This window comes from Anoplolepis gracilipes, chromosome 1 (assembly GCF_047496725.1).
Source record: "Anoplolepis gracilipes chromosome 1, ASM4749672v1, whole genome shotgun sequence".
Taxonomy (NCBI): Eukaryota; Metazoa; Arthropoda; class Insecta; order Hymenoptera; family Formicidae; genus Anoplolepis; species Anoplolepis gracilipes.
Window position 1 is genome coordinate 11,606,044 of NC_132970.1, and position 20,107 is coordinate 11,626,150.

A 20,107-nucleotide genomic window follows, 5' to 3' on the forward strand; every position below is an offset into this window, starting at 1 on the left:
TTCGTTGCAGTCGTTAAAAATCTTTTATTTGTTTCTCAAAGAATCCGTCCGCGCCCGTATTAGCAATTACAAAACGGCTTTCACGGCAGGTACAGCTTTCGAGATCCCGTCGCGATTCGATAGGACCGATGCGACTTGACGGAATCCCGTAGCGCTGTCTTATTTAAGAATCACTATTCTCCGTCAACACGGAGCTGTATACATGTGACATAAAGTTTATTACGCTTACACGCTATTTATGTATATATGTATAAGATATACATATTTTTTTTTTTGTATTTATTAGTATATAGCTGTGTTCTCTCTTAGCCCTGACAAAATACGTAATATAGTAAAATATATGAAAAACTGCTATAGGCCGAAGTCATACGCGGTGTCATACGCATGCAAACATCTGTCATAGATAAGAATCTTAACTCTTTTGTCCCACTAAGCTACATTGAACGATTAACGAAATGTAATACCCTGGAATGCAATAATATATCATCCAGAGTGTTCACAGAGAGACAAATATTGAAATAAAATTTATACTTGTTTGTAAAATCTCAAAATTGGCAAAATTAAATCTAAATTGATTTCGTCAAGTTCTTAATATTGAATTATTATAGACAATTGATTGTACACGGAATTCTCCGCGATTTTACACGTATTTTGTAAGATGTATGATATCTTTTTATATCTCTTGTTTGACATTGTCGAAAGAGATACAAAAATGCATTATTAGTTGCATCTTCTTTTATCTCTCTCCAACTTTTTCTTTGCCAATTTAATCGGGATCCTTATCTGCGTTGCATCGACACCACCGCGAGACCTCGTCAAAAATCGCTCATCACAATCTGGTTTCTTTTTCTCTCCATGCACACGTGCACGTTACTTCACAGCGGCGAATTCCTGATCCTTTCTGACTCGCGAATATTTTTATAGTCATTAAAGAGACTTGAGAAAATGTTCCGTATGAGAGAAGAAAAATATGTAAGGTTTTCCAAAAGTAAGAAACAAATTTCAACTGGAAAAAAACAAAAAAATTACTATTATCTATTTACACTTCGAGATTCGATTTGACGGAATCATTCTTGATCGATCGCATCGTCGTAAATAAATTCATAATCATCAATTGCAGAATTTAATTAATGCAACTTTAAAAGTTTTTACGGAGCTTTTCGCAAGTCATCGGAATTGAAAATCGCCGCAAATGTACTCTAATTTACAAAGAATGTCGTGTTGATCATCATCATCGCATCATCACCATCATCATAATTATCATCGCCAAACGCTGATCGTGGCAGAGCAATTGCCATCTTTTCAGGTCCCAATTGCTTCTACAGTTCGTTCGATCAGCGTTTAATCAATCACAGCACTTTACTCACGATCTTTTATCTACTCTTGACGAAAATCACATTTACAAATGTCTCGCGCGATAGAGGACAAAAATTCACGATACAAAGGTACTCTGCGCCTACGTCGGCAGAAATACAATTAGCGATCTATCTCCATATATATATACATATATATATATATATATATATATGTATATTTTCTTATTATTTATTGATTTATCGGATTAGTTGTATGACGACTTAGATCGGGAATTAAAATAGCGCTGAGAATGATTAAATTAATAAAAGTTAATTTCGTGGAATGTTTTTGTGATATTTTTCTCTCTCTCTCTCTCTCTCGCTCTCTCTCTCTCTCTCTCTCTCTCTCTCTTACTTTCTCATTGATATAAATCGCATCGAAGCGCAATTAGAAAATATGAAAAATGCAAACTTGGCTTTAGTCAGCGTTTAATAAGTGTTTCACGAAAAAACAATTTTTCATGACAAAGTTATATCTTCCCGACAAATGCAGGAAACAGGAACTCAGTATGAGTAATTTTAAAATTCGTTAACCGGTTATTAATATAAACATCTTGTTTTTTTCTTTATATTATTATAGATATTTTCATACGAGATTGAAATTGAAGCTATCTGTGAAAGAAGGACATATAGATAAAAATGATTTTTTTAAAAATCTCCAAGAGTAAATTTTTTTATATTTTTAACGTAGTATCTAATTGTACTTTCAATTAGAAGAAGAAAATAATAATTAAAATAATATATATATTCTTTGAATTAATATTTTTATCCATTAAAAATATTTTTATCATCTAAAAGTGGAGATATTTTAAATTTAAAATGTTTTTTTTTCAAACTAATAAATTATTTTGCGGAAAAAAATATTTTGCGCTATATGTGTATCTTTTCCAAATGACCTCAATAATATATCAATTAGACAACATCGTTAATTCGAGAAGTCACAGTCTATGGAAAAAATTTGTTTTCAATCATTCACCCAAGACCGATTATTCGAACGCTTTGACAGTTTCGTAATATGTAATTTTCTTAAAAATTACTGTATTCTTCGACGAAATTCCAATCGACCTTTGCACAGCAAAAATTCACTAGGTTTTGCGCGATTATTTCTAATTTTCAATATTAAAGCTATTTTTAATAAAGCGCGCTTTTAAGTTAGAAAACACAGCTTTAATGATAATTATCGCTTAATAGAGATTAACTTTCTATCAAATAGAATGCCCAACGCAATAGAATGCGATTAAAACCTTTATCAATTAGAATACGATAACAATTAAATTGCTATTAAATTCGACTTAAAATTTATCAAAGAGTTTAAACTTAGCTTAATTCGCCAAGTCCTTTAATCAATGTTATATAGTTCTACAATTGGGCTCCTTGATAAAATTTTGTAGAATAAATATAATATTAAAGAATTCGTCACAAGAGTTTCGGGTTGAAATATTTTTCCCAGCATGGATAAACATTCTATTTATCTATCATACATTCAGAAGAATTCACGCATTTTCGATGATTTGTTTCTTACTGTAGCAATTGTAGCGACTGTAAGACACGTCACCAAAAAAATGACAATATTCTTGTACAGACCGATTACGGGATTGTTTCATCGCTTTGCGACGCCGGTTGCGACTTGCTGTTTCTTAGATTAAGAACGAGTCGGTACGATATATCTATGCTCATTCAAGCATACACTGTCTTCTATTTTATATTAATTACATTGTTGATCGGAAATACTAAAGGCACCTAATATTTCGCTGAATGTTGTTTGCGCTGCGCATTGACAATTAACCGACAATTGCAGCCGAGATCAATCGCGACGGAAATTCTCCGTTCCTTCTATCCGCATTCCTTCTAATCTTTTTGCGCTTATAATTCGTCTTTATAGTGTAAAAACGAAATTAATTCCGCAAAATCACAGTTACAAAAGTAAAATATACAAGGAACCGGAGAAATTCCGCCTATACGCTTCAACTCTATACAACATTCGCGAATGCTATTATTCAAAGCGTAACAGCAAACCGGGATTGATTCTAAAACATTGTGAGAGATCATACTATAGTCAATCGATGAAGACGATTCGCAGTTCACTTTGTTAACATTGAGGGATTATTGATTCTCGAGACCCAATTATGCAATTTCCTCCTGTACATATGTCTCTGATTTAATAACTTCCTATTCTTTTTTTGCGAAAAAAAAACATTATAACGAGCCATTTTACTACAGGACAAAATCCACACTCGTTCATTTCATGCAAATTATGTACAGACTTTCATTTCATGAAATATAGTGAAATATCTGTAAATAATTATGTCAATTTTAAACAAAGAAAAAAAATTGATAAACAATATTATTCTTGCAAACTTGTTTTCATATTGGGAGATACTTGTATTTGCACCATCTGTTCTTTTTTTTCCTTTTAAAAACGTATCTATGCATCTCATTACAATATGAAAAGAAAAAATTGATTTGTCTATTGTGTAAAAATCGCGCAAGTAATAATAACAACGCAGTAAAGAGAAAGACTGAATAGGTATGGAGGATCTTCCAATTTGAAACAAAAACCATTAATCGTCTCCCGAGAGTATATTGTGGAATATGGACGCCCAATATATGCATAAATTATTGTTAATAATTTTTATAAGACTCTTAACATGACACTATATGTGCTAATTGTGCACTACGCATCGGAGCCTGCGGATTCGTCTCCTGCCTAATCTCGTCGCGGAGAACGAGCAGTGGGTTCCTCGGCGACGCTGTCGGAACGTAAGAGGTAGAAAAATATACGTGTGGCGCGCATCGCGTATCCATTTGATTCGGTGCAGTAATGTAGAATGCAATTTAATCCATGGACGCATAAAGAGAGATGGAGGAAGAAAGCTTCAAGTATTTACTTTTTTTTCCATTTCCAAGATTAAACTCTTCTTCTGGATATAATCTTTCAGAGAAGAATCCTTTGGCAATATAATCTCGTGTAAATTCAGTTTTTTTTTATTTTTTGGTTTTTATAAACTTTGATTTCGATTTATGCATCCAGGGATTAAGAAGCTGTTCTCAGTTAAGTGACTGATAACACAGGCACGCGCGCATATACATCTCGCCATATAATATATCTGCATCTACTACTTTTTATCCAAAGTATGATTTAAAAGTATGAAATTAATTATTCCATCCTCTACATTCGTACATCCTATAAATATTTTCTAACAATTAACTAATTTATCTCGGAAGAAAAGATAGAAAAACGATTCCTCTGAAAAGTACAAGCTGGAAAAAATCAATTAATCAGCACGATAAAAAAAAAAATAAACAGAATAATAGCGTCTAGGTCGAAGGCATAAAGGTAAATTATTTTTTTCGCATTATTAGTGCAACGATTGCGAAAGAAGATAAAAATAAGATAGGCTAGAAGATTCATGTGATAGAAGATAGAAAGTTAAAGATAGAGTAGATGGGAAAAATTTGGACAAAGAGAGTTAGATCATCAAAGCCTTGGAGCTTCGAATATATGGATGAGAATATCTCCTAACAATAAGCGATCATTACATTTTACTGTACAAATCGCGAATGACAAGCGGGACGTACATCGTCGCTCACTCGTTGTTCAAGTAAATTCATCATTTACACGTATAAACGAGTAATACTACGGAAATTCCACACGCATTATATATGTCTACTAGTATATATAATCTAAGCTATTTTCCCGCTTCTTCGAGTCCCCGAATGGCACCGATCGCGCGTGCTATTTATGAATCATTAATCTATCACTTAAAAAAGAGAAGGATCGCCGGGCATCCCACGAAAATCGGGCAAATTTTTACGTTTAAAAAGTTTCGAAAAGTCAGCTTACGTTTCTATCCTCTGCATCTGTACATCCACATAAATTTGATGTCAACTGTCTATCTCTACTTTGCTTTTTATCTTTGATATACTTAAGTCGAGCTTTCATCGTCGCGTTCGTCAAATTCAAAACGAATTTCTGGCGAACAGGACTGTTCCCATAAACATATATTATTGATGTCGACAAAGTTGCGAGATTTAAAAGCCAATACTTCTTATATTAAGATCCTCAAAAGAAAGTAAACAAAAAAAGAAAATTTTCTAAGAGATTACATACACGAGAGGAAAAACTAAGGTTAACAGATCAATAAATTTCTTAATGGATCATAAAAACCTTCTCTTCTTTTCCGAATAATAATAATGATAGGAGAAAGCGAGAGGTCAGAAGTAATCACAATTCAATTCGCACACGTAGATTTGATATCCCTATGAAATAAAAACACAAATAAATTTCAATTAAATTTTACTAACACAGGAACAATCCTACGAGATCTACATGATTTCTTCAAGAGCAAAATATATATATATATATATATATATATATATATATATATATATACACTGATTGCCAAGTTTTCGTGGTATACTCTGAACGCTAACGTCGCGTATCTCACGTTTCTCGCGGCATATTATCGAGATCTATAGATATATACTAATATAGATATAATCTAATAGGTAAACCGATCTCGTTCATACGTCTCATCCCGCTGCTGACACTTTGAAACATCGAGAGTTTTCTGTTCGATCTAAAATATCGCACGATAGATAAATTGGTCGCTTACGAACGAGTGAGGAGATAAGAACGAACTCGAAGAAATTTGATTTGTTTCGACGCTGCATATTAAAGCTGTCTCCGGACGATGTGTCTATTATTCATATATTCCAATAGTCACCAAAAGTGCCAAAATTGTTTCTCTTTATCTATTTAATTAATTCATTTATTCACGTTACATTTATTTTCTCCAGTTAAAATTCATTTATTTGAAATAAATTAGAATTGAAATTGAAGAAAAAAATGTTTTTTGTACAGCACTTATTTTTTTTTAGATATGCGGAGATAATAAAAAAATTCGTATTTTTTTATCTTTTGTACTGATAAAATCAACAAATCCTTTTTGTTTCATTAAAATGACGCTACTGCTTATTATATGCAATTAAATATTGCACTGCATTTATCGAGTAAACTCATCATTTGGAGGCTAGATGAAATGATACGCCGATGAGAAAACGCGAATAGAGAGGGAAAACAACGAAAATAATTAAAATATCATATATTTAAATGATACGTTGCGAATATTACGTACCGACAAATTACACGAGGAGGATGTACAAAATGCAATTATCACGAACGAGCAGACTACCTCGGCAACGTACATCATATGTATAACGTGTGTCCACGGAGAGAGAAATACCAAAAGTATAAAAATATAAGGATTAATAATTAGAGTGTAACTTTACCGTAAAATAGTTTCTTAGTTATTAATATATAATGTGATAGAAAGATGTTTAAAAACGGAATTTTATCGCGGCTCTCGTGGAGCATGTTTCTTATTTTTTTCTCGCAGAATGCGCAACGTGTAGTTTATGAAAGTCACTTCCATTCCTTTCGTCCCTGTTGCAGGGCTCCCCGTAAAAAAGTTGTATATGTACCAGAAGAAAACGTCGTGGTTCGCGCAATGGTATAAGAACAAACAAAGTATTAGCAAAGAGATTAATGGAGGAAACAAGAGATAAAAATAGCAAAATGCGAGTGACTCTCTTGGAAAGATCGCGCGGAAAAAAAACAAAGAATTGCATCTGTGCATCGCACATGCTTCGTAGAAAAGTCGCGGCTGGATTTATCAGCATGCACACCTTCCTTTCGATAACACTTTCTGGTCATTGACATCCCTCATTGTTCATTCAGAGCTCCACTGACGTTTGTGTCTATCTCACTGCGTCAATATGTCAACGGAACTTTAGAAAAGAAAAGAAAAAAAAATAAAAAAAAACTGTTTTGTGTGTGATCGACGGATTGGAAAGAGCCGATCGCACATTACACAACAACAAAACAGCCTTCCGTCTTAGAGCAAAGACTCTTCTTCTTCGTCTTCTTCTTCTTTTTCTTGCTTTCTTCAGTGTCTTGCTCTTTCTTTATCTGAGACAGCGCAGCCACTTTGGTAGCATGGCCGCGCATCTCAAATAATCTCAAATGGAGCCGCTACTGTCGCCAGGGAACACCATCATGTTCTCGGCCCCGTACGACGGCGTTGGCGAACTCCTCGCGTCCAGGGACGCCCTGCTGGCGGAACTGAAACTGCTGGAACTCAGATCCTCGTAACTGGCTACCGATTGACTGCCACCTGAAAAAGACAGAACGAGTCAATGATGATCAAGGACGAAATGACAGTTTCTTCTCGTGCATAAAATTTGTCTCAAAAGTTCACACGTTTACGAAGAAACTTATATCTTATTAACAGATTGTTGTCATTGGTCTTAAGGACAAAATGGTTAACCTCGATTTCTGTAAAATAATAATAAATTATTTATTTAGAATGCAAAATGATAAAGTATCGTATATATTAGAAGTTTATATTAAAAGTCTCCACGGAGATAGGAGGAATTAATAATCATCTCACATAAAGATAAAGCAATTGAGATATAAGTGAATTGATTAAAGGAAAAAGGAAGAAATAAGTAAATCAATATTCAAAAATTGAATTTTTATTTATAGTTTCGAGTTTTCAAGTTATCTCATCTTGTCGTTTACTGAATGTTAGTAAATTTTTCCTTGAGACCGATGACATATATATATATATATGTCAATAGATGCTTCAAATTGTTTAAATTAGAAAAGATCCTTTGTGATTTGTACTTGTGTATATATTCAGCGCTGAATATATGATTGCTTGATTTTAATATTTCAATTATGTAATATCAAAATATTTCGAGCACGTCTCACAACAAATGTCAAGTTTTATTGACAATTGAAATTCTTATTATATGAACATAATATATATAGTTGTGGACTAATATCATAAATATTATATTATATTATAAATTTGATAAAAAAATAATGTAACATAATTATAATAGACGTCATAAACTTTTCGTCAATCTATTATATAATAATATTATATTATAAAATCTATATAATTTTGTCATCTATATTTTAGAAAGGTTCACAAATTGTAAAAATATTTCAAAAAGATCAAATTCAAGCGTTGATATCAGCGCTAAATATACAATGTGATAATATATACACAAAGAAATCCACGCAATATATTATTAATATAATAATCATAATTTTTTAAGAGGACGAGAAACTTTTCAAGAAAAATAGCATGCGTATGCGGTATGGCTGTATACTTTTATTTTCGTTTTATCGTTTTTGTCTTTTTTTCCTTATGTATCATATTAGCAATTGTTCGCTCGTGGAGAAGCATTTCTTCCGCGAACTAATATCTCGCATAATGTCTCGCGTGCGTCAGACATAATTTTTGTTTGTTTGTTTTTTTTGTACATTTGTTATTACAATTAGTAATATCGTTAGTGCATTTTACGATACATTCCGGCCACAATTGATTTTACACCGTGGAAGAAAACAGCATCTGCAACTTGTTCGCTTCCTTTTTTCTCGTTCTCGTGAACAATAATTCTCTCTCGATAATTAATTAATTAATTAATTGAGATCATATTGAGCGATGTATACATATATAGTTTAATATCGCTCAATCTAAACGAGAAGAAATGTCGTCGATTTAACATGTTTTAGCTGCTATCTGTTTGTTGTAAGTTGCACGAGCTTTCGGGCTAAACTCGATATTTCCAATTTTGAATTAACACCAAAAGTGCATACCTGAGAGTGTTCCCTATATTTAGTGTGTGGACAAGTTATTCTATGTATTTTGTAAATATTTCCAGAACATATTCGCAGAAACTTTATTTCTTGGAAAAAAAGAGTGTCACAAATCGAAAGAATTGTGTAATAAGCTCCAAAATATGTTCCTTAAATATAAAAATTATATAGAGACTTCTATATTTATCGTTTTGATGAATAAAATTGTGATCATAAAATATAAGCTTAATATTTTGCAAGGTTTCATTTCCAAACACTTGTTGTTTTGACTTGCGACACTCTTTCTCGCAAAATGTAATGTGTGTTACATGTGCGACAATTTAAATTATTTTTGCAGTTCGCAAAGAAGGTCAGTCATCATTCATCGGTCGCGAAAATATAAAACTTGTCTAAGAATTGTACAGTGATTTATAAAGAAAATAATACTGAACATCATTAATATGCACTGAGAAAATATCGTGCTTAAATCATGTATAGAACAAATTATAGATAATGTGTGATAAGTTTTTTATTTTCGCATTCTTTTTTTTACAAAATTTACTATTTATTATCCACAAAAATATGTTTTGTCTCACATTTTTTTTTATTTATTCGTTTGAATTATTCTTTTTCTCAATGCACGTTGAAGAAAATAAACAAGCTGCTCGCATAAACTTAATTGAAATAAATTAAAGCTAAATTGTAACAGATGTGTTCCACAGACTTTGGCATTGTAACATGACACAAGCGAACATCAAATACATTTTTACATTCACAGCCGCTTCGACTGTGCAGTTATCAGAATCATTTACGAGAATGAGATAAAGGATTAACGAAACGAGACTGACAAAACTTTTACACCAAGCACTAAACTTTTACGCTAAACAATTCTACAAGCTAAAGCTTATCGCAGAGAAATAGAGCTCTCGTGCACGTTTTAAGTCGTATGAATAGATATGAAAGTGAAATTGAATTAATCTATCGGTTATGAACGGTGTTTACATTTACGTATCGGCGAAGGCAGTCATTGCATGATACATTTTTTGAATATTTTTTTTTTTTGCGATTATTGCCTTCTATGTAACGATATAGGATATACAGTAACGGCCGAATGTTCATCGATCTTAAGATTTCTTTAATAAAAAGAAAAAAAATATTTAACATTCAGTTAACAAATAAAATTCAATATTTTTTATCTATAATAATATTCACTAATATATAAGTTGAAGAAATTCGTAATTTATATCTTGAATAGAATCTTTAAATAAAATGATGCAAATAGGTAATCTAAGCTGATGCAAATATATATAATATAATAAATATATAATGAAAAATAATATGTATAATAAAATAAATAAATATATAAATAACTTATAAATAGAAAATAATAAATATAAATAATTCAGTTTATATTATCTCCAAGAATGCTTGACAATTTCTCTTGAACGATCAAGACCGATGATATATTTTTACTAAATGTTAATCTCTCCTTATTTGTTTAATATAATTCATGTAGATTGTCTTATTAATCTATAATGTCGATGAATACTGTCTCATTTGGGCCGCTATTGTACATACAAATCGAAACTAACGGTATTTAAAAGATTTATTGCAAAATGCCGATTTGACGTATCGCGATAAATGATGTATCATTTTTCATTTCGGCCATTTTTCTTTTTCTTTTTCTTTTCATAAAAGAATACCTCTGCCGCAGAAATACTGATTATAATTGCTCTTAACTATTCAGGTAGATAACTAGATAAATTGTAATTCGATTTACACACAGAAAAAAAAAAGAAAATAGAATCACTTTAATTTACAGATGTAGATTCGGCGCCAAAATGTTTCTGTCGATTAATCTCTCATACTTTTAGGCCCGGTTGCACCAATGTCGCAATAAATAGCATTAATCTCGGATAAAATTTCTCAGCTAAGATTTCATAATCTAGGAAAAGGCATTTGAACCGCTAATCCAGGTAATGACTCTCGATGCAACGTAGCCTAAATATTCCTCGAACAATTCTATAAATAGGTATACATACATACATACATATACATATATATATATATATATATACATACATATACATATATATATATATATATATATATATATATATATATATATAGCATTATACAGTAAGTAATATCTACACAAATATTAGCTCTGAGGAAAAAAAAAAAAGATATGACACTCTTTCTCGATAGAGGTCGAAATATTAGTATATCGATGATCCGAGTATGATTGTGTATAAAGTGCGTTTTGTAATTTGGATAATTATCGACAATAATTTCATTGCGACAAAATGTAAACGCAAAAAAAAAAAAACGCATTAAATACTGCCCAGAATACTGTAGCAACAATGGAGCGAGGGACAGATTCTCCCTCTCGTTCTTTTATATCGAATATCGCAATTCACTAATAAGAGTAATTAACGGACATTCTTGGAAAGCGTAATACATTACTTGTAGTTGATTATATTCGATATATACTCTCCACACTTATACATACAATACATCGCACTCATCCTTCCCAACGCGTATTTCACGCAATAATTTGTCATAAATTATAGATTTCCTTTGTGATACATGCCTGCATGTAACGATATAAAGTAATCGCGACGAAGATCGAACGAGACGACTTTCGTAATTAAATTAATGTATTATACGCATCAAGCTGTACGTACGCATAAAATATCTAATAATGCTGTTTATATAGATCGAGATCACTAACAATTGAGGGACATCACAGTTTGAATTATTTCACGTGAAATTTAGAGACGGTGCGAAGAATATACCATATGTGAATGAACTGTATAAACTCTTTCTATTTTGACAATTTAATTCTCGGAGAAGTTCACAATATATACGATATAATACTTGATAAATTATTATTCTGTCGCGATATAACGGGATAATTAAAAATTACGCAAATAATAATACTTGTAACAGGAAAGTTTGCAAAAAAAATAAATAATAAAATAATAATGGTAAATAAATAACAGAAATTAAATAATAATAAAATATTTTTGCGATTTGTATAGTTCATCCTTTATATTCTTTTCATTCTTGACTAAAACAGATATTGAGACAATAAAAAAAAAGATACGTCTCAACGATACGTTTTTTTCCCTCGAATCTTTCCCTCTAATTTTTTTTACACTGTACAGCGATCGTAATCGACGAGAATCGCTGAAGTTATAGAGCAGGGGCGTCATTACGATCATATGGTGGCTACGATACTGATCAAGTCTCTAAATACTAAAGTTTAGATATGAAATTCCATATCTCAAAATCCATAGATAGAATATTTTTAGTAAAAAAAATTTTAACGTGACTTAAAGCATAATTTTATATATGTTTCATCGCTAATAAAATATTGTACAAGTACATTGATAATTGTGAAAATCTACCCCTCCCTTCTTCTCTCCTCTGCGATCATTAACTGATGACCAGGCTTTGGCAAAAACGTAATGATGCCTCTGCTATCGAGTATTTTCTTATTCGATACATTTTCAAACACACGATATCTATTTCTTTTTTCCTTTTTATCGCTAATTATAATATAAGAAACGCAATTATTTTACCTACACAAACATTGTTTTATACGTCATCAGAAACACGATGAACACGTTTTGTAAGCTTCCTTTTATTTTCCTTCTCATTTCCCGTCTCGCGCATTTCAAAAGTTAAATTTGTACAGGCTAAGCATACGTATGCATAGGCCATTTTAACGTTTAAAAAATATAATAAAAAAACAAGGAAAATTAAAGAAGAATTAGAAAAAATTATAAATATTAATTGCAAAAGAAAAAAATGGAGCAAATTACATGAAAAGTGACGACCGTGTGAGTTTTACTTTATTCTTCCCTGTCTTCACTGTCAGATATAAACTATAGTTATCTTTAGTTAATTTAGTCAGTATTTTTTTCAGGACATATAGAATACTCGTAATATCTTTTACTTATACACTTCTTCACTAATAGAAAATCTCTCAATTTGTCTTATGATGAATTCATCCTAATGTACTTCAAAGTCACAATTTTGATACATTTAAAATTGTTCAATGCAGGATAAAAATAATTAAATGACTTTATATTGTCATGAATAATGTTTGCTAATTTTAATAACATACCACGAGAATATATGTATAGATGTATAACTTGAGCTATTGAGATTAAGGTCAAAATTATTTATTTTTGAAAATGCGAGTTTGCTCATGATTAGAATTATTACGAATCTTTCTTTATAATTAAATGGCATTTTTGCGAAAATATTATTTTATTGTGAGATCAAAATATTGACATTGCCAATGTAACAATATAATTGCATCAAATCTCACTATATAATTTTCTATATTCCCGTATATAATTACATAAAAAAATTATTCATGCACAATATATGCTATATACAAAAATTATATAAATTAATAATAAATATATAAATTATAAATTGAACTAATGTAATATAAGTTAACAGAGGGGAGAAAATACTACATTTTTTACAAGATCAACTAATTAAATTTAAAAAATACACAAAAATATAATTTAAAAGGGGAAGAAAATAAAATTTAAAAAAAAAACAAGATTTAGTTTGATTGTTATCACTAATATTAAGTCTAAATTTATAGATTATTTCCTAACACGCCCAGTAAACGCCGTTATTATATTATATTAATGTTATATACATAAGTACAACAAAACTTTGAATATTACAGATAATATTGCATAGGCTATCGGTAAGTTCCCAATTAATTGTAGTTTCCCACACTTATATATGTAACAAATAATAAAATAAAAATAAAATAAATTATAGATTTAAAATTTCAGATATAAGATGTATAAAACTGAAAGACAAGAAAGAAAGAAATAAATATCTATCTAATAAGTAACAGTATTTACTAGGATATGAATATTTTTTTCATGTTAGGAAACCCTGTATAAATTGAAATGTTCTACATATATTATTTAGAAGAAAGGTATCAAGAAAATTTCTTGACCAGCATATTTTATATTTGATATTCAATTAGCTCCGGTTCTAAAATTTAGAAAAAAAAAATCAATTGCAAAAAAAAAAAAAAAAAAAAAAAAAAACGGGGTTGGAAAAATTGAATCAGTAACAATTAATTCCGATTACAAAAGAAAAAAAAGAATCGCGAAAATTGAATGCCCGGAATATCACGTTTTCTCAACTCTGGACAGTACACGCAGTCGCAACGACAAATAATCTAACAGTATACAACCTCTTTATGTGCGATCTATGTAACAAATACTACGATAGAACGCTGTCTTTGTGAAGAGGACACGTGAAAAAGGTTCCAAGATTATACAAGATTATGCAAAATTCATGCAAATATGATTTCCTCATGCATACAGAGATGAGCGCACATCGAGGAATCGCTTGGTGATGCAAAATTGCGAGTATTCACAAATTACAACGATTTTCTACCATCCATTTCCTACTATCATTATCATTATTATTATTATTTCGTCGACAAATCGTCACAGAATTCTCTCATCTGCGTAACGTACGCAAATATAATCAATGCTAAAAGGAGTCTTCTCAAAAAATATCGTCCCTCAAAAATAAATAGATGCAAAGATGCGCAAATAATATATGTATATACAGCTGAAGAAGCAAAGTTACTGTCTCGGATTCGTCCTGAATGAACAAAGTGATTTAGCGAAACCAATACTGTCGCTACGTCATTCGATCGAAAGTTCAATCAACCTTTCACGGCAGTAAACGTGAAAAGCGAATGAAATTTAACGAGATATTTTGTACTACAACGAAGAAATATGGCCTATCGCACTGAACAATGGTCGTTAACTTGGCTAGCTAGAAGATTAATCCTTGCAAATGAACACCTAATGGTCGATCGTTTGTTACAATAAACGATCAAATTACCGATAGTGGACAACAAGATATAAGATATACACATTTGTCGTTTCGTGTACCACATTGAATCCAAACGTATCACCTTTTATCTTTTTCTTTTTTTTTATGCTTTAAGGCAGTCAAATCGAAATTGCTACATGGGAGTTGCCAAATAGTCGCAATAAAGGATCCTGTTCTAAGAGCTACCTTTCTTTCTCTTGTTAGTTCTATACCCCATTAGAACTAACGTCGAGAAGCGTTCTAGTAATATTTTAACATTCGCTAGAACACAACCTTGCCCGCCACATTGCTCGAACATTTTTGTTCGTACGTATTCTTGCGAGGGATAATGATTACTAATTGAAGACGGTATTTTTTTCAATCTTATCTCTCCGATTAGAGATAGGGCCAAATCTGTCACGAACGTGCCTTTTTAAATGATAGAAATAATATATAACAACACGCTTTCAATTTTTCTCTCTTACAAATTTTCTGGCGATTCAGTTGTCGCAGTCGTTTGAAATTATTTCGGAATCCCTAATTGGCAAGAAAATATTGTTAAAAATCAACTCGGCGGTTTATTCCTTGAAAGTAAATTCGGAGAGAAGAAGGTGGCCCGTCGTTATTGTAGCGAAACACATGTCGATGCAAGGTTGACTCTTGCGAGGTCAACGCACAATCACAGTTCGAACTCTGACAATTCTCCCTTGCTCCATCTACCCCCACCCCAGATACGCGGGAACGTATTAATCTACTCCCGCTACTTGCATCAGGAGTATGTAGAGGGCAAGGCTGGCTCTAGGCACGTCCATGCAGCAATCCTCTACTCATCTGCGCTTTTTCCTCTTGGATCTGTTGCTCGTTTTCTTGGCGGCGGTCGAGCTCTCCGCTTCGCTTCGCTTCTCGGCGTGCTTCGGGCATGCATTGGCTCCCGGATCTTCGGAAGGCAGCTTAGGCAGAACCGGAGTCGGATCACTCCACTCGGAGTCGCCGCCCTCTTCTGCCACCTGTTGCCGAAGCATCGGCTGAAGCTGCAAAGAAGATTCTCTTTGCGATTCTTTCCTCTCGGCTGGCACGTTACCTCGACGTGTCTTGTCGACGACGGATGATCGTACTTCTGGGGCCGGAAGAGATTGTTCTTTGTTATCCTCCCTGTCCTGATGTGACATCTTGGCTCGTGCCATAGCGATCGTGACACCCGCAAGATCCCGGTCCGTACGAGGTTCTTCGTCTATTACTGGTGTGGGAAGATCTACGAGAAGAGTCTCTTGCATTGTCGTTGTCATCGTCGTCGTTTCGTCAACATTATCCTTTTCGTCAAAAAGGTTCTCCTTTTCCTTCTCCTCAATATTAAAGCCTCGTCGTCGTGTATTCTCGTGTTTGCATGCCTCGGATTCGAGGAACGGACGATCATCACAAAATTCCGAAATTTTCTTGAGCTTTCTCGCATGCTCGCCGGCCTCCACTTTCTCCTCCACTTCTATCAACGGCTCGAGATCTGTTTCTTTATAGACCTCTTGCGAATCTGATAAGGAAGAGATGTTTTTCTTAACGACAGAGCTCCACGATATCTCTGACGAGGGAGGAGCTTGAGATTTCTGTTCCTGAAGGCCCTTGGAAAAGTCTACGAACGATTCGTCCTGCACGGCCTGTAGCAGATCTGTCAGTTTCACTCTAGAGGAACGGAATGAAGGTGGAGCAGCGGAAAAAGAGGAGGATGAGGCGGAAGAGGAAAAAGAGAGATCTGTCGAGCTATTTTCCTGCAACTGGCCGTCCGCCTGCGACTTCTTGCTCTTGCGAGATTTTTTAACGCGCGTTCCGGTAGCGGCAGGTAAAATTTTACACTCCGGCATCAAATCAGCGTCCGTGTCGGCCCTCTGCATCGCATCAATGTCGATAATCTCGACGATATCGCTACCAACGGCCTGAGAAGCCCGCTTGCCGGATAACATCGAGGAATTCGCTGCTGTTTTCGAAATGCAATTTTTTGCCTTTCTCGTCGGACTCGTTCCTTCCGATTTGTCCTTTAGATGATCGACGGGGCCGTACTTGTCGGTCATCTCTTCCGATTTCAGCCAGATCTCCTCCAACGGATTGTATATCACGGTGACTTCCGCGGTCTCCGTTTCACTCTTCTCAATCACCATGATATCTTTTCGTTTCTTGCTCAATCTGGATTTTGTTTCTTGCTGCTCCATCTCTTGCAAAGAGTAACTCGACACCGCGTCAAGTTCCAGCTCGCAAATCTCGGAGAGCTGGACATGTTCTAGATCGTCATCGGACGACAAAGCATGCTTGCTGTGCCTTCTACGTGAGCTTCTTTCATTATTCGTTTTTGTCGCGGACTTGGCCGTGTAGGTGACGTCACCTAAACTCATGGAATCGAGACCGCTGAATTCAGAACTGTGTATATATTCCAGATCGTCGTCCGAGATTGTACTCTTACTGCTCTTCCGCTGTTCCACCGGGGAAGACGATTGCGTGGCCGTGGAGCCAAAGAACGTATCGTCTCTACACTTGTCATCGCCCGCGTCGAGCCTCGCGCGCATCTGCGTCACCTCGGACACGTGGATATGCTCTATGTCGTCATCAGACTGAGTGGCCGTAGACGTCGCATCTTTATATTGCTCTACTATGTGATATTCAATGGAGCTAAAGTCATCCAGCGGCGGGGGATCCAACGGTGGTAATTCGTCATCAACATCAGGTAGCAGTCCCGTTTTTCCTACTTTCGGAGCGAGTTTAGCGAGATTCTCTTCCTTTGTAATTATATCAGCGGTCGATTTCGTCGGCACAGGCTCCACGCCAACAGAGGATTCTGCTTTCGAGCATTTAATTTCTTTGTTCTCTAACGTTACTCGATCCTCGTCGAAAGAGTCTCGCGAAGCGCGACTTTTAAATCTGCCGTTTTTATGCATTGCTTCTCCATGTTTCTCTCTCGCAAACATCTTATAAACATCTTTCCCACTTCCGACTTTCTTCTTGTGAATCTCGCTTTCATCTTTTTTCGTGGAAACACCCGTCGTCGGATCCGCGCATCGCGCATCCTCCACGACGACATTATCCTCATTCTCTTGAACGATATATTTCTTCGCACGCATCATCCACGACGTTTCAACCGGACGCTTCTGCGCAGTAGCTTCGAAGCCCGAAGTTCTTTCGTCTTCGATGATTCTCGCGAGTGTTCTCTTAGCTCTCTCGTCCGCGTTTGACTGCATCTCGATATTCCTTTCGCCTCTCATCGTTTTGTTCTCCATCAGCGTGACGCTGTCGTCGTCGTAACTGACGACATATTTAGCTTTGGCGAGGTGTCTCTCATGATAATCTTCGGCGCGCTTGTCAACGACAGATCTGTCGGCCGTCTTGCCGCACCACAAAGCGGTCTCTTTCGCCTGCGTCATCGGACTGCTCGGAATCTCGCCCGGTTCAGCGCATAGACTGAGACTCGTAGGTACGTCGCGGAATGCCCCTTCTCTCTCGTAATCGATCGACGTCGACGTCGTCGTCGTCGCCATCTCCGCGCACAGGGCGCGACGTTCCTGCAACTCGCGTATGTTCTCGTCGGGCACGCTGTCGATCGTCGTCGGTTCGCTGGCCGGGCGCATCTCCGCGCAGATCTCGGTGTGCTCGCAACTCAGCGCCCGGCACTCCGGCACGTCCGGGAGGTGGTCCGCCGCGCCGAGCGAGGCCGGCCCCTCCTCGGCGCACACGCTTCTAGGTGCGTGGATCTCTTCCGGAGCGGAATCGTATTCCTGAACGGAGCTAACAGAGTCCTCATCCTCGTCGGCCGACACGGTAATCACGGTGCCGGTGTGAGGGTTGACGACTTTAGTTACCGGCTGACCCACCCTCTCAATTACCGTACGCCTCCCTAGTAACAGAAAAAGCCGTTGGCAGGTATCAATATTACGAGTCGTTGCTCACGCGTGTGCCTTTCTCTCTCTCTTTCTCTCTTAAGTTTCTCTTTTCTTTTTATCTCCCTTTTAATACAGAGATAATTAGCTTGCTCGCATGCTCGCTCAGGATTATGCCATTACGTCACGTCAATAAAAAAAACCACGACAAATCATCGAGATGCGATCGAAGAAAAAATGTGATGCGAATGAGATGAACTACAAGAGTCGATGTTTGACATAATAATCATAAAATCTCGAGCATCCCAATAAGATAAGACTGGATAAGAGCTAATCGTCTAATCTTTTTTTTTATCGCATTTGCATATTCCACGACGTATCAATAAAGTCAAGACAAACTTAAGAAGAGAAACACATCCGTTACATATTTGTAATTGCAAAACAGTCTCTCTCTCTCTCTCTTTCTCTCTCTCTCTCTTTCTCTCTTTCTAAAATGTACACAAAGCTAAAAGCTCGAGCAAAATGTGATGGATCTACATGGTTAGTACACAAGACAGTACACAATTGTTTTTATTGAATAATTCTTTTTTTTTTCTTGATATAAAGAGCAGACTTCAATGACAACAAAATATATTGCTGTTAGTGCTCAGATATCAGATATAATACAGTTACAGGGACAAAAATGAAGATACCTGCCTCTGGCCAGTTCTGTATCCACGCAAACTTACAACGCTAGTTGTTGATTTCATCCTTTGTTAAACGTATGTACAAGAAATATATTATAGAGAAAAAGGAAAAATTGGCTTAATTTCTTCAGCTAGGATTGTTTAAGATTTCGCAATATGTGCCGTGTGACATAATGTCATAGTAAAACATCGGCAAGTATAATTATCTCTTTCGAGAAACTTATTTATTTGTTTCTTGATATTTTTCATAAAGAGCAAGTTGAAATCACGTCAAAAATTACGTGTCAAATATATTGTTAAATTTCACGCGAATAATCCCGCAAACTTTGCGAGCTCGAATCCAAATGCACATGAAATATTTAAAAATACTGCACATTACATATATGTATAGAGTGTATTTTACATAAAGTGCTACAAGTTTTTTTTTTTCAAAACTTGATGTCATGCAACAAAATATTTCAGATAAAACTTATAAGATTTTGAGAGAGAAAAAGTTGATTTGAATTTTATAATTAAGCTAATTTTTCAAAGTCATGTAAAAGCCAATCTAGTTTTTTAAAATAAAACCATACTAAATTTTTTATACAATTTGAGATCACAATATTATAATAGTAATATTATAAATAGTTATAATAGTAAGATGGTCAAAAATTGAATAGTTTACGAGATATTTTAATTTGACAT

The 20,107-nt window shown here is 34.6% G+C and overlaps 1 protein-coding gene across 11 annotated transcripts in view; it reads right to left on the reverse strand.

Annotated features, from left to right (window-relative positions):
• LOC140669190 (uncharacterized) overlaps window positions 1-20,107 on the reverse strand; it is a 27,077-nt gene continuing 6,970 nt past the window's right edge. For 9 of the 11 annotated variants that reach the window (XM_072898851.1, XM_072898834.1, XM_072898809.1 and 6 more), the window contains exon 11: window positions 8,518-18,754. In XM_072898851.1, coding sequence (XP_072754952.1) covers window positions 15,711-18,754 — 3,044 coding nt within the window. In that variant the 3' untranslated portion in view covers window positions 8,518-15,710. Of the gene's footprint in view, window positions 7,532-8,517; window positions 18,755-20,107 lie in introns of those variants that run through there. The other 2 variants (XM_072898877.1, XM_072898870.1) reach the window with 1 other exon arrangement.